The 13854-nt window shown below is 46.9% G+C and overlaps 1 protein-coding gene and 1 pseudogene across 2 annotated transcripts in view; one reads left to right on the plus strand and one right to left on the minus strand.

Annotated features, from left to right (window-relative positions):
- Window positions 1–8334: 8334 nt before the first annotated feature.
- On the minus strand, window positions 8335–9042 carry LOC310850593 (elongin-B pseudogene; annotated as a pseudogene). Its single transcript has one exon. The product of its transcript is annotated as an elongin-B pseudogene (transcript).
- A 282-nt stretch (window positions 9043–9324) lies between these two features.
- Window positions 9325–13854, plus strand: part of LOC310850761 (solute carrier family 2, facilitated glucose transporter member 5-like) — a 36691-nt gene continuing 32161 nt past the window's right edge. The window contains exon 1 of the mRNA XM_083752673.1: window positions 9325–9570. Coding sequence (XP_083608799.1) covers window positions 9529–9570 — 42 coding nt within the window. The 5' untranslated portion in view covers window positions 9325–9528. The remainder of the gene's footprint in view (window positions 9571–13854) is intronic.

Raw genomic sequence — 13854 nt, forward strand, 5'->3', positions numbered from 1 at the left:
AAGCACAGCACACACACTCCACGCAGCTAGTGAAAGGGAGCGCTGAGCAGAGCCTGGGATGCCTACAGGCTCTGCTCAGCGCTCCCTTTAAAAATATTTTTTTTCTTGCATTCCCCTTCTAAAAACTAGGTGCATTTAATGGTCAGGTGCGTCTTATGGAGTGAGAAATACGGTATATAGCTATATCTGAAATTTCATGCATATCAGTTAGTATCTTGACCCTCCTCCACGAAAATAGCTGTTTACTTGGCCGTTTTCCTATGTCGTGAAGGCTGAAATTTCAATTCAGCGGAGCAGAGTCAAGATATTAACTGGTATGCATGAAATTTCAGATATAGCTATACAGTATAATCCCTAGTGTAGTAAGATAAGACCTTTGGAGCAGGCATTTTAAAAAAAAAGTTTTTTTTCTGAACCGCCCTAGCCTCCGTGCCCCATCCCGGCATGCCTCCCGCATGCTCCCATGCACCTCGGCCTGCCTACACCCACCTGGGCGCCGGCAACCCACGGCCATCGCCCTACCTTACATGAGCAGGCAAGTCTTTAGCATATGCGCCACCGGGATGCAAAGATCTGCCCAGCGCCACCAAATTTAGTTTAGCCCCCAAATTAACTTTTATTATGCTTATGTCAGACACCACGCTTACGCCTTATCTCTTGTTTATGAAAGAAAGGAGGAAAAAGAAACAAACTTTTTTATGTGCTCATTTATTTACAATACGCTTATACTTCAGTACAGTTGTACCTCGGGTTACATACGCTTCAGGTTACATACGCTTCAGGTTACAGACTCTGCTAACCCATAAATAGTGCTTCAGGTTAAGAACTTTGCTTCAGGATCAGAACAGAAATTGTGCTCCAGCGGCACGGCAGCAGCAGTGGTGCTTCAGGTTAAGAACAGTTTCAGGTTAAGAATGGACCTCCGGAACGAATTAAGTACTTAACCCGAGGTACCACTGTATACAACACCACCACACTTAAACTTATAAGTATTGTTTAGGCACCTACTTAGGAGAAACATCAGTCGTGTCAAAGTTGCCGCTGGCCCCGCTGTCGCATAGCAGCTCAATACAATTTCATGTGCATGGCGCCACTGAGAATGACAAGCGCTGCCGTTGTGAATGACAGGCGCCGCCGCTAGCGTGGCACATCTTTGGTAAATGAGTGCACAAAGTCGAAAGTCCTTTAGTGAAACAGAAGGTATACATTTCAGTAATACCTAGGTATATATGTATTTTGTTTTTCTAGCTTGATCAAAATTATTTATTATTTCATAACAGGTAGATGGTTAAGAGCTTGGGCGGCTTCAGCGCGGGCACCTGGTGCCCCCCAGAATTTGGTGCCTGGGTGCCCCGCACCCCTTGTACCCCCGGGTAAAGACGGCCCTGTATGTGAGCATCTGAGGGCAGAGAAACCACTAAGAAAGTGGAGGTGGTCTTTCAGACATTTGGGGCCAAAGTCATTTAGGGCTTTAAACATTCACTTGAGTGCCTTGAAGTGGCTCCAGATTACCGTATTTTTCGCTCTATAAGACGCACCAGACCACAAGACGCACCTAGTTTTTGGAGAGGAAAACAAGAAAAAAAATATTCTGAATCTCAGAAGCCAGAACAGCAAGAGGGATTGCTGCGCAGTGAAAGCAGCAATCCCTCTTCCTCTTCTGGCTTCTGGGATAGCTGCGCAGCCTGCATTCGCTCCGTAAGGCACACACACATTTCCCCTTACTTTTTAGGAGGGAAAAAGTGAGTCTTATAGAGCACAAAAATACGGTAGATCCCGTGAGTCTGCTCAGGAAGCTGAGGTCTGCAGATTCCTCTTCCACCCACAGATTGTCCCCATGAGAACTATGAGCTGTGGCCTCTGAGCAGCAACTTCTTTGCAGGTTCACAGTTAAGCGTGGGGCCTGTTTGTTATTACCCTGAGCGCCTGTCTTTCAAAGTGTCTCGGCAAACATTATCCAAAAAAAGGTCACGTTAAAGCTTTGCTCGTTGAAGTGGTTCGCAAAGTGCGAACCACAATGCAGGAGTCAAATAAGAACAGAATAACTTGCCCCAAGGCTAGGGATGAAGGGGAGAAATTTGATTCCGTTCACATTTAAAGACAAAACGCCCAACTTTCAGAAAGAATTCACAAACGGAAGCACAGCCATCCTTTGATATTGGCGATTTCCTTGATTTTGCAATGCAGTTGTGCATTGTGCAAAAATGCATATAAAGTGTGCATTAAAATGTACCTATTATAGAAGGTAGCATATTGTCAGAGCTGCCTCTAGGTCCCAGCTCACAGAGGACCAACGCTAGGCTGTAGTAATGTACAAAAGTCTTTATTGAAGTTCAGTTTCCATTTCAAAGCCACAGCGTGCAGCCCTACGTCTTAAACCCTAGATCGGCGAAGTCCCGTCTGAGTCTCCTCCCCTCTGACACCAGTTTAAGATCCTAGCCCTGCTCCACCTTTTCCGCTGCTCTCTCCTCCTCTGGGTCCTCCTGCCCGCTGGGGCATTGCCCTTTCTGGACTCTTCCGACGCTGAGTCGCTTAGCTCCTCCCCCTGCCTCCGGCGGGCTTTAGGACCCGGTTCCCAATCCTCATTCTCTGCTGTCCCGCGCTCCTGTACATTTGAACTTGCCTCTCGCGCCAACCCAGTGACCTTTCTCCTAACCGTTACACTACTTCTGTCACTGCTTCCCTCTTCCGGGATAGTGGCCGGACCTGACCTCCCCTCCGTTGTCCAACTCTCCGATGGAGGCGTGGTCAGCCCTGCCTCGTCTTCTCTCCCTGGTGGGGAATGCACTGGCCCCGATACTTGGGACTCTTCCCCCCCACTCTGCTCTGGTGGGGAAGCTGGTCCTGATTTCCAACTACTGCTCTGGGAGTCCCTCCTGCCCCCTTGCTCCTGGGGCGTTCCCCTTGGGAACCCCCTACCCCTGGCCACTGGCGCCCCCTTCTGTGAATCTTCCGATTCGCTGGAGAGGCTCATGGAATCCCTCGGGCCTCTTCTCCTACGCTCCCCTCGGATTCTTCCCCTTCGTTCTCCATTTCCTCTCTTCCCTTTGCCTCTGCTCCTGAGCCCCTGACACATATTGTCAGGACTGCCGCTAGGTCCCAGCTCACAGAGGACCAACGCCCAGTGGATATTATATACAAAAGTCTTTATTGAAGTTTAGTTTCCATTTCCAAGCTCTGGGCGCGCAGGCCCACGTCTTAACGCTAGACCGGCTAAGTCCCCTCTGACTCACTGCTCCACCCACACCAGTTTAAGATTCTAGCCCGGCTCCACCTCTTGCGCTGCTCTTTCCTGCGTTGGGTCCTTCTGCCCTCTGGGGTTCCCTCCTTCCTGGACTCCTCTGACGCGGAGCCTCCTGAGTCTTGCCCCTCCCTCCGGCGGGCTTTAGGACCTGGCTCCCTTCCCGGGCTCCCCGCTGTGCCGCGCTCCTGTACATTTGAACTTGGCGCGCGCGCCCAGCCGGTGACTTTCCTTCTGACCGTTTCCCCGCTTCCTGATGTGGGTGTTGCCAAACCTGACTCCTCTCCTCCCTCTGGTGGTGAGGACACTGGTCCCGACTCCTGGGACTTCCCCTCCCCACTGCGCTCTGGTGGAGACGCTGGCCCTGATCTCCAGCTGCTGTTCAGGGACTCCCCGCTGGCCCCTCCCTCTTGAGGTTTCTCCCTTGGAATCTCCCTTGCTCTGGCCACCGGCGCTCCCTTCTGTGAGTCCTCCGATTCGCTAGAGAGGCTTGTGGAATAACTCTGGCCACTGTCACTGCCTGCGCCCCCCTCGTACTCCTCCTCCTCACTCTCCATTTGCTCCCCCTCCTGTGTCTCTCCTTCTGAACCCCTGACACATATGAAAAGCCATTTATACGTTGGGGAAATTCACCCACCCATTTCATTTCACAGTCTGTCTCCGGTAGTAGACAGCCTCCGAACCCCCACAAACACAGCATGGAGACAAACATTCCCCCCTCTCTGTCGCCAACAGCCTTTAGTGCTCGGCGGTTATTTTGCCTTTCTATATGGCTCATACGCACTGATAAGACTTATTCTCCATGAATTGTTTTCAAAAGCCGTCTAAGCTGGCAAACCTTAATCAAGCGTACAATCCAATTCACAATCCACATAATTAAGCCTGGATTTCAGAATGAAAAGTCCAGTTATCCATTGCTTTTGGCAGACACTGTCTATAGTTGGAGAGAAATGGGGGTGGGGTGGGGAGTAGATCAGTCCAATGGTCCATTTAAGTCCCGCATCCTGTTTTCACTGGGGGGAAGCAGATGCTTGTGGGAAATTCAAGCACAAGAAAACTCTGCCCTCCTGCAGCTTCCAGCAACTGGTGCTCAGAAACATTACATTACAGAGCACAGACATTGTGGCCGTTAGCCATCGATAGCCTTCTGCACCATGAATTTGTCTAATCTTTTAAAGTCATCCAAGTTGGTGGCCATCACTGAAGAGTTTAACTATGTGCTGCATGAAGAAGTCCTTTTTTTATTTGTCTAATAATAACGATGATGATGATGATGATGATGATGATGATGATGATGATGATTTATTGTTTATACCCTGCCCATCTTCCAACATTCATCATCACTGGATGTCCACAAGTCTAATGCTAAAAATCTAATTTTAAATTGTTGTAGAATGCCCTGGGACCTATTGGTGAAGGGTGAGTAATATTATTATCATTATCATCATTTATTGTGGATCAGTCCTGTTTAGTGCTTTTTTGGGTGCAGGCTTGCTTTACGAAATTCTCTCTCATCCTCAAATAGCCTATACCAGTTAAAGGAAAAGGTGACTTTTGAAAGCCACCTCTTGAGATCTGTGGCTTCAAGAGGGAGCCAGAGGACCAGAGAACAGGGCGGCTGATCGAAAGTCTTATGTGCAAGAGCGGCAAAGCATCTCTGTGGAATTAACCCTTTGAGCTACGGTTGTCAACCTCTCTCACTACCAAGGAAATATAACAGGCAAATAGAAAGAGAACCTACCCAAGTGATGCTGACACTAAACCCCACACATACACTAAGGAAAATAATACATGTTTTACCATCACCCCCCCCTCTTTCTTCCCAACCTTAATACTGCATATAACACTAATGTCTCACAACAAATGTAACTGATTGTAGAAAACACAACCTTAAAAAAAGAGAAAATGCACATACTTTTGTAACCTAAGGAAATCTTTAATAAAAATTATATTTTAAAAAATAAGTGGTTGATAGTTGCTACCTGGTTTAAGTAAAAAAAAAAAATATTTATTTTTTTAGATTGTACATCTGTGGGCAGGGGCTGTCTCATTTTAATTGATTCCATGTATGCCACTCTGGGAGTCTTTTTGGGCGAAGAGCTGGGTAAAATGCTCTCAATACAGTCATACCTTGGTTCTCGAACAGAATGCGTTCTGGGAGTCTGTTCAACTCCCGGAACCATTCGAAAACCAAGGAACATTCCGCAGCCAATCGGAAGCCACAGAAGCCGCGCCAGACATCTGGCTTCCAAAAATTGTTCGAAAACCGGAACACTCCCGGTTTTCATCGTTTGGGAGCCAAAACATACGAGTTCCAAGGCGTTCGGCAACCAAGGTATGACTGTCATAATGAAAATAATAGGGACTAACCACCACTGCAGTCAAACCTAAAAATGTCCACACCACCAGAGATTCTACCTATGCTGACAAGGAAGCCGCTTAGAGTGGCTGGGGTAACCCAGTCAGATGGGCGAGGTATAAGCAATAAATTATTAGTATTAGTAATAAAGCAATAAATTATTAGTATTAGTAGCAATGAAGGCAATGATTTGGTGCGGGTTTTCAATTCCACATCAGGTATTGCACTGACATGCCTAAAGAGGGATCCAGAGGACCAGAGAAGAGGGCAGCCAATCAAAAGTCTTATGTGCAAGAGGGGCAATGGCATCTCTGTGGAATTAACCCTTTGGCTGCATTATTAGTACTATAAAACAAGGTACGGTTGCCAGAAGTACCATAAGTGGTTGCTAGATGTGACCTGGTTTTAAGTTCTTGATGTTAACCCCAGATGTGTGTGTGAGGCTACCCAATCACAAAAGAAATAATTTTGCACTTTCTCAGAGGCAAGCTCTTCCTTGTTGTTACTTTACATCATAAAATGTGTTTCTACCCAACTTTATCTGCTAATTTTATATATATAGTCCATTTGTGTGTGTGTGTGTGTGTGTGTGTGTGTGTGTGTATAATTTATATGAATTTTAACAGGGAGAAATGTAAAATATTGCACTTGGGCAAAAAAAATGAGAGGCACAAATACAAGATGGGTGACACCTGGCTTGAGAGCAGTACATGTGAAAAGGATCTAGGAGTCTTGGATGACCACAAACTTGACATGAGCCAACAGTGTGACGCGGCAGCTAAAAAAGCCAAGGAAAGTAATAGTGCCACTGTATTCTGCTCTGGTCAGACCTCACCTGGAGTACTGTGTCCAGTTCTGGGCACCACAATTCAAGAAGGACACTGACAAGCTGGAACGTGTCCAGAGGAGGGCAACCAAAATGGTCAAAGGCCTGGAAACGATGCCTTATGAGGAACGGCTAAGGGAGCTGGGCATGTTTAGCCTGGAGAAGAGGAGAAGAGGAGGTTAAGGGGTGATATGATAGCCATGTTCAAATATATAAAAGGATGTCACATAGAGGAGGGAGAAAGGTTGTTTTCTGCTACTCCAGAGAAGTGGACACGGAGCAATGGATCCAAACTACAAGAAAGATTCCACCTAAACATTAGGAAGAACTTCCTGACAGTAAAAGCTGTTTGACAGTGGAATTTGCTGCCAAGAAGTATGTTGGAGTCTCCTTCTTTGGAGGTCTTTAAGCAGAGGCTTGACAACCATATGTCAGGAGTGCTCTGATGGTGTTTCCTGCTTGGCAGGGGGTTGGACTCGATGGCCCTTGTGGTCTCTTCCACCTCTATGATTCTATGATTCTATATCCCACCTTTTCCTGCAAAGAGCTCAAGGTGGCATACATGGTTCCCCCCCCCCCCCGTTTAGTCCCCACAACTTCCCTGTGAAGGCTGATCAGGGAGATCATGACTGGCCCAAGGCCTCATGACCAAGTGGGGATTTGAACTCTGGTCTCCCAGATCCTCATCCAAGACTCTAACCACTGTACCACCTCTCAATAAAACCACCTCTCAATAAAACCACCTCTCAATATTAGTCATAATCTAAGCAGATCCATCGAAATGAATGACCATGGGTTCATGAACTTCAACGGGTCTACTTTGAAATGGTGGTTTTGTGGTCCACAGCTGAGTCCCTCCCTACAATAAACATCACCACATGCTCTTGAGTAACCCTCAGTACACCTGTAGATCCATGGAAAACATGATCCATGGAAAATTGCATGATCAAGAAAATATGGCTCACGTAGGTACAGTAGTAATAATAATAATAATAATAATAATAATAATAATAATAATTTATTATTTGTACCCCGCCCATCTGGCTGGGTTTCCCCAGCCACTCTGGGCAGCTTCCAACAAAGATTAAAAATACATTAAATTGTCACACATTAAAAACTTCCCTGAACAGAGCTGCTTTCAGGTGTCTTCTAAATGTCAAGTAGTTGTTTATCTCTTTGACATCTGATTGGAGGGCGTTCCACAGGGCGGGTGCCACTACCGAGAAGGCCCTCTGCCTGGTTCCCTGTAGCTTTGCTTCTTACAGTGAAGGAACCACCCGAACACCCTCAGCTCTGGACCTCAGCGTCCGGGCAGAACGATGGGGGTGGGTACGCTCCTTCAGGTATACTGGACAGAGTCCATTAACAGCTTATCTTCCATATAAGAACATAAGAAGAGCTTGCTGGATCATCTAGCATGCTATGCTCACAGTGCCGACTCAGGTGCCCATGGGAAACCCTCAAGCAAAACCCGAGCACAAGAGCACTCTCCCCGTTCCAACATTATTCAGAAGCATTGCTGCCTCGAACCATGAAGGCAGGACATAGCCATTGTGGCTACTAGGCACCAATGACCTTATGCTCTATAAATTTCTCAAGTCCTCTTTTAATACCAGGTACAAAACACACCCATCTTCCATTGCACACAAATAGAAAACTGGTGCTGCAGAATGATATTTCTCTTCTGGGGTTGGGCAGGTTTTGGTTTTTTTGTAGGTAGTAAGCCAGCTGGGAGTCTGCCTTCAGCCGGATTTGGCTCAACAGCGCCTAGCTGCCAACCCCTAAAAATGACAGATGATGCAACTCTGGCCTGAAACACACACACACACACAAACACACACACAGAGCAGCGGCTCAGGTGGTGAATGAGGTTGAGATGTTACCCACAGCCTAGTTTATCTGCATCCATTTATTTTTTTTTACCAGCTGAACCTTTATTGTTTCCAAAACCAAAAATAAAAACATTGCTCTGTTTGATGAGTGGGGAGGGGCTTGGAAGGAGGTGTGGTCATGTATAGAGAGGGGTGGAGTAAAAGGGGGATCTGGATTGGAGGAGTGGGACAGTGCCATGTCTCTCGCCACGCTGGAAGGTTGAGGGAGGGAGTGGTTGGTGGGGAAGGGGGTGCCACGGATTTTGCAGCTCGCTCCGTCTCCCTCTGGCCTCTCACTGCACTGCTTGCTCATTGGCGCTGCTGCCAGAGTCCTGGGGCTTCATCAACGTCTGGGAGCTCTGGGGGCCTGGAGAAGGGATCAATGTGGAGGGGCTCAAAGGCATCTTCACTGGCTCTGAAGGCCAAGCCAACTGTTGCTGGGGCCTGAGGTCATGCTGTCTGGCTGGTGAAGCCACAGTCTCCAAGGGTTTTGCTGTCATCCAACAGCTGGTCATCCTTGTACAGCCTTTGTTCTTCTGGGGGTCTCTTAAGTATCCCCTCAACAATTCTTTTCAGCTCATACACCGTACTGGACTCCTTGGCGTCTGTGAAGATGGTCGTCTTGTGACGTTGGATCATTAAAAAGACGTCTAACCTCAGCCCAAACCCCCCAGAGAGGAAAAAGCAGCAGAACCCCCAGTCATCTGCATCCATGTTTTGATATCCACCCATCTGCTCATTTTCTTCCACATTCTCCTTATAGCTGGCACCAGACAAAAAGAACCAGGGAAGCAGAAATTAAGCCAGATAATAATTGCCAGCCCTCCTTTGCTGCTCATGTATCTCAGGAACATCTCCCTGCTGCGTGGGGTGTGTTAAGGTCATGATCTTCCTCTGTTGTGCAACATCAAAACCTCCACACCAGCCTTGACAAGGAGCTGTGGAAGCGAAGCTATTCGAGCTGCCAAGTCCAGCCCTCACTCTTTATTTTCCAAGAGCTGAGAAACCGTGGAGGATCAAGCTGGCAAAAGATCTTCCTCCTGGAGGCTGAAGAACAGGCAACTCTAAGGTCCAAGAGGGCAGAACAAGCCTGTTAAGCAATTGGGGTCTTGGACAGAGTCAAAGTGCAAGAAAGAGACATAGCAGAACCTTTGATTTCAGCATTTCCTTTCTCATCCCGAACGCAAAAGCTCTCAGGCCCGTTGCGGTTCTCCGTTCCTCGAGCGTGAAAATGGAGAAGGGCTCCGAGGCAACGCTCACAGGCAAGGAAGGGGTAAGTTGCGGAGGGTTTCGTAAAATCATAGAATTGCAGAATTGGAAGGGACCCGCAAGGGTCATGTAGTCCAACGCCCTGCAGTGCGATGACAGCTAAAAAATCCTCAACAGATGACCACCCAACCTCTGTTTAAAAACCTGCGCTGAAGGAGAGATTTGTATCCCACCCACCATATTAAAAAACTATCAGAAAAGTCTGGACCATCGGAATTATTTTAAACAGGTCTGTCACTACGGCTTTGCCCATAAAGTGCTGCTAGATGAGGGGCAAGGTTTACAGAGAAATGTCATTGTTCCCTGATAGCTGGGAATAACTCTCCAGCCTTTGGAGTGCAATATGCACCACAGCCTAGAGAGGGTGATAACCTGCTGCTAAGGGCTGAAACGGTTCAGATCCAGTTGTGTAGTTTGAATTTGAAGGAGAAAGATAATTTCTGGATGGGGTTGACAGACCCTCCAAGTATCCCTATTTTCCAGGGACATCCCTGATTTGGAGAAGCAGTCCCAGTTTCTGATTTGATCCCAGAATGTCCCACTTTTCCTTAGGATGTCCTTATTTTGATTGGAGAAAGGTTTGAGGGTATGGTAAGGTCTCCCTATTTTCATTGGAGAAATGTTCGAGGGTATGGAGTTATATGACCCCCCGAGCTGTCTGAAGGCAATCCTATACAGGTAAGTGGGTTTTTAAAAAATGTTTAATGCTTTATTATGATTTTATGCTGGAAGTTGCCCAGAGTCGCCAGGGAAACCCAGTAAGATGTGTGGGGTATAAATAGTAAAATTATCATTTTGGAATGAGACGTCTCTATTTCCATCAGAGAAGTGTTGGAGGGTCTGGGTTGATTTTAAAATGGGATGCAGCCTTGAAAGGGGGTCGGGCACTGGTTGCTTACTGGAGATCTGCAGAGGCAGGACCTAGACTCAGCCTAGACTGAAAGCAGCATGTTGAGAATGAACCTAAACGGTTCCGGATTGAGATGTGGTGCAAATAGGTTAGCCCCACTATGCAAAAACCAGTGGATTGAAGCCTAGGGCCTTATTATTTCTGAGTCCTTCTGGGTGTGGGCTTCCTTTGCCTTACTTTCATCAGCACCAGAAGAGTCCCGTCTCACCAGTTGCACTCAAGTGTCGCAGAGGCCGTTAGAAACCGAAAGATAGGTAAAACCTATAGGAAAGATAGGTAAAACCCTCCAATGCTCACTAATGCAGTGTCTGCATGGGGAAGGCGGTCTAAAAATGCATTGCTCTTCTCAGTGGCGTAGCGTGGGGGGTGCAGGGGGGGCCGGCCGCACCGGGCGCAACATCTGGGGGTTAGGGTTAGGGGGCGCAAATCCACGGGTTAGGGGGCGCAAATTACTTGCCTTGCCCCGGGTGCTGACAACCCACGCTACGCCACTGGCTCTTCTGAAGACAGATTTCTGTTGGCCAGGTGGGAGAGTTGCCACAGTCAGAATCTGCATCATCAAAGCCTCTGGAAGACAGGCTGGATCTCCTCCCTCCAGGCAAAAGTCCCCAGGCTGAGATGGAATCAGAGGTTTCCCAGGAATTGAAATACTTTATTGTCACTTGTACAACTTGTATCCAGTGAGATTACACTGGAATGGAATGTTCACCGCTAAGACTGAATTTTAGGGGAAAAAGTATTAGCTAGGGAAGTGCTAGGGGCAATATGGAGAGCAGGATTTGCCCTTGGCTAGACCAGCATCGCTCAGTTGTTTACAAGTTTTCTTTGAATTGTAGAGTTAGAAAGGGACCCCAAGGGTCATCTAGTCCAAGCTCCTCATAGTTGTCAATGTTTTCCCTTTTTTAAGGGAAATTACCTTATTCTGAATAGGATTCCTCGCAAGAAAAGCAAAAAGTTGACACCTATGAAGCCCTTGCAATGCAGGAATCGCAGCTAAAGAATTCCTGCCAGGTGGCTGAAAATAATGGTCACGACTATGGCTGTGCACACAATATAACTTTGAAAAACATCCTTTCCCTTATACAGTGGTACCTCAGAAGTCAAACAGAATCCGTTCCGGAAGCCCGATTGACTTCCAAAATGTTCAGATACCAAGGCACGGCTTCTGATTGGCTGTAGGAAGCTCCTGCAGCCAATCGGAAGCTGTGGAAGCCACATTGAACGTTCAGGTTCCAAAGAATGTTCACAAACCGGAACGCTCACTTCCAGGTTTGTGGTGTTCGGGAGCCAAAACATTCGACTTGCAAGGCATTTGGGATCCAAGGTACAACTGTACTGAGTCAGACCCTTGCTCCATTCTAGCTCAGGGTTGTCTCAGCCTACTCGCAATGATTTCAGGCGTAGGTCTCCTTCCTGGAGACACCAGGGATTGAACCCAAGGCTTTCTGAGTGCAAAGCAGAAGCTCTAAGCGCTGAGCCACAGCTCCTCCCCAACCTGATATAGAATCCTTTGTTTTATACCAGGCTGCAAGCTGTCCTTGCAGAAGGGTTTGTTCTGAAATGCAATGCATTTGGGGATTATTAAAGCTCTTCCCTTTCAACAACACCACCCACAACTGGCGCCTTCGTGTCCTCATGCTCCCCATACTTCAGCATTATTAAGTGCCAAGGAGTCTTGGTTTCAGATGCCAGAACTACATAGCTGACCATTAGAAAGCTGTGTCTATTAGCTTTTTTTTTTTAGCTGCCCTGAAGACTTGGTAGATGGGCATTATAAAAAAAGGTTTAAAATACATGAATGAATAAATATTTTGTCTCCTGTTTCCATTCGCAGCTGCACTCCTGTGGTGCTCCCCTACCCACCCTAATTAAGAGCAGGAAGAAGGGTATAATCCTGCCCCACACCCAGGGAGACCTAAAAGTGCAAGCAACCTAGCACATGTCAGGCGCTTATTCTTTAAACAAAGCCTGGGCATCCTTCCAACAATTATTTTTAGCGTTCTTATATCACTTTTTGATGCCACAGAAATGTTATATTAAATAAAGATAAAAATCCTTATTGTATAAATAAACCCTGTAAAGGAAGGGTGAACCCAGAAAATCTTTCCTACTCTTTTCAGAGCTGGCATCTGGATTTTAAACCTAATTTGCAAAAAAAAATCTAGGTAGCTACATTTTCATTGTTTTTTCAGTGTGGTGCAGTGGTTAGAGTGTTAGACTATGACATGGGAGACCAGGTTCAAATCCCCACTCAGTCAGTTAGACTGATACCATGAGGTATCACATGGTTGTTGTTGTTTTTTGGAAGGACAATAGGGGAAATCATTCAACGTGTTGCATACTTAAAGGTTAATCCTGTTATTATCCATCAAGAAAGGTGCTTGAGGTATAGCTTAGCAATTAGCCAGACTGGCATGATGTTTGCTGAGGTAGCATGAATCCTGATTGGCTGTGTTGTTCTGAGGGGGTTTCTTTCCTGTGTGTTTGTTTGAATGTCTCCCTGCTGTGTACAAGGCCTGGTGTAAGAAAAACAAAACCTCTGGTCCTTTTCATCTCAAATTATATGCTGTTTTCTGCTCAAGTTTCTTTGGCAAAGCATTGTCAGGATTCCTGTTCTCTCTGGACTCCTATCCTTATGCCTCTAGTGCTTTGCAGGATTGCATAAGCAAAGTCAAAGGCCCAAGAAATTGCAATGGAAATGTCAACAGTGAAGGAGAAAGCAGCTGAAAAGCAGGAATGGGAAACAGCTAGGTTCACAAGGGGTGAAGCTGAACCACACACACAGACACTTATTTTCAGTTTAAGGGAAACTTCACTGAGCTAAAATATTGAGCTAGAAGGGAGGCCTTGCTCTTGCCAGCAACTGCGCTGCAGTGTTTTGCACTAAGTTCAGCTCCTGGGTCAAGCACAGCAGAAGCCCCACACAGAGCATATTGCAGTAATCCAATCCTGAAGGTGACCAATGCATGAACTACTACGGCTACATTTTCCTGGTCCAGGAACTGAGGGGTGTGTGGCCTGGGAAAACTCCTGAGGGCCAGATAAAAGAGCCATATTTGGCCCCCGGGGCCTAAGGCTCCTCACCTGTGCTTCATTCAGTGGCTGCACAGTCACCTGAGTGGACCCAAGAAGAAAAAACAAGCGAGGCCCGTGATTAGTGTGAAATAAGAACTCGTTGTCCTGGAGATACCCAGTTAATTAGGGACTCTGATTACCTGTCATGTTTTTCCCTGGGTACCTGCCTGCGTTTCCATTAGCTCCCAATTTACAACCGGCAATTGATTTCTAATTGCACTGGCGGCCTGAGGAGCACTGCTCAGGGGCAAGGCTGTGAGATTTACAAGCAGGAAGATCTGAAGTTCAGAGATTTATGGCTCA

The sequence above is a fragment of the Podarcis gaigeae genome (genome assembly GCF_964106915.1).
Source record: "Podarcis gaigeae genome assembly, chromosome: 8".
NCBI lineage: Eukaryota > Metazoa > Chordata > Lepidosauria > Squamata > Lacertidae > Podarcis > Podarcis gaigeae.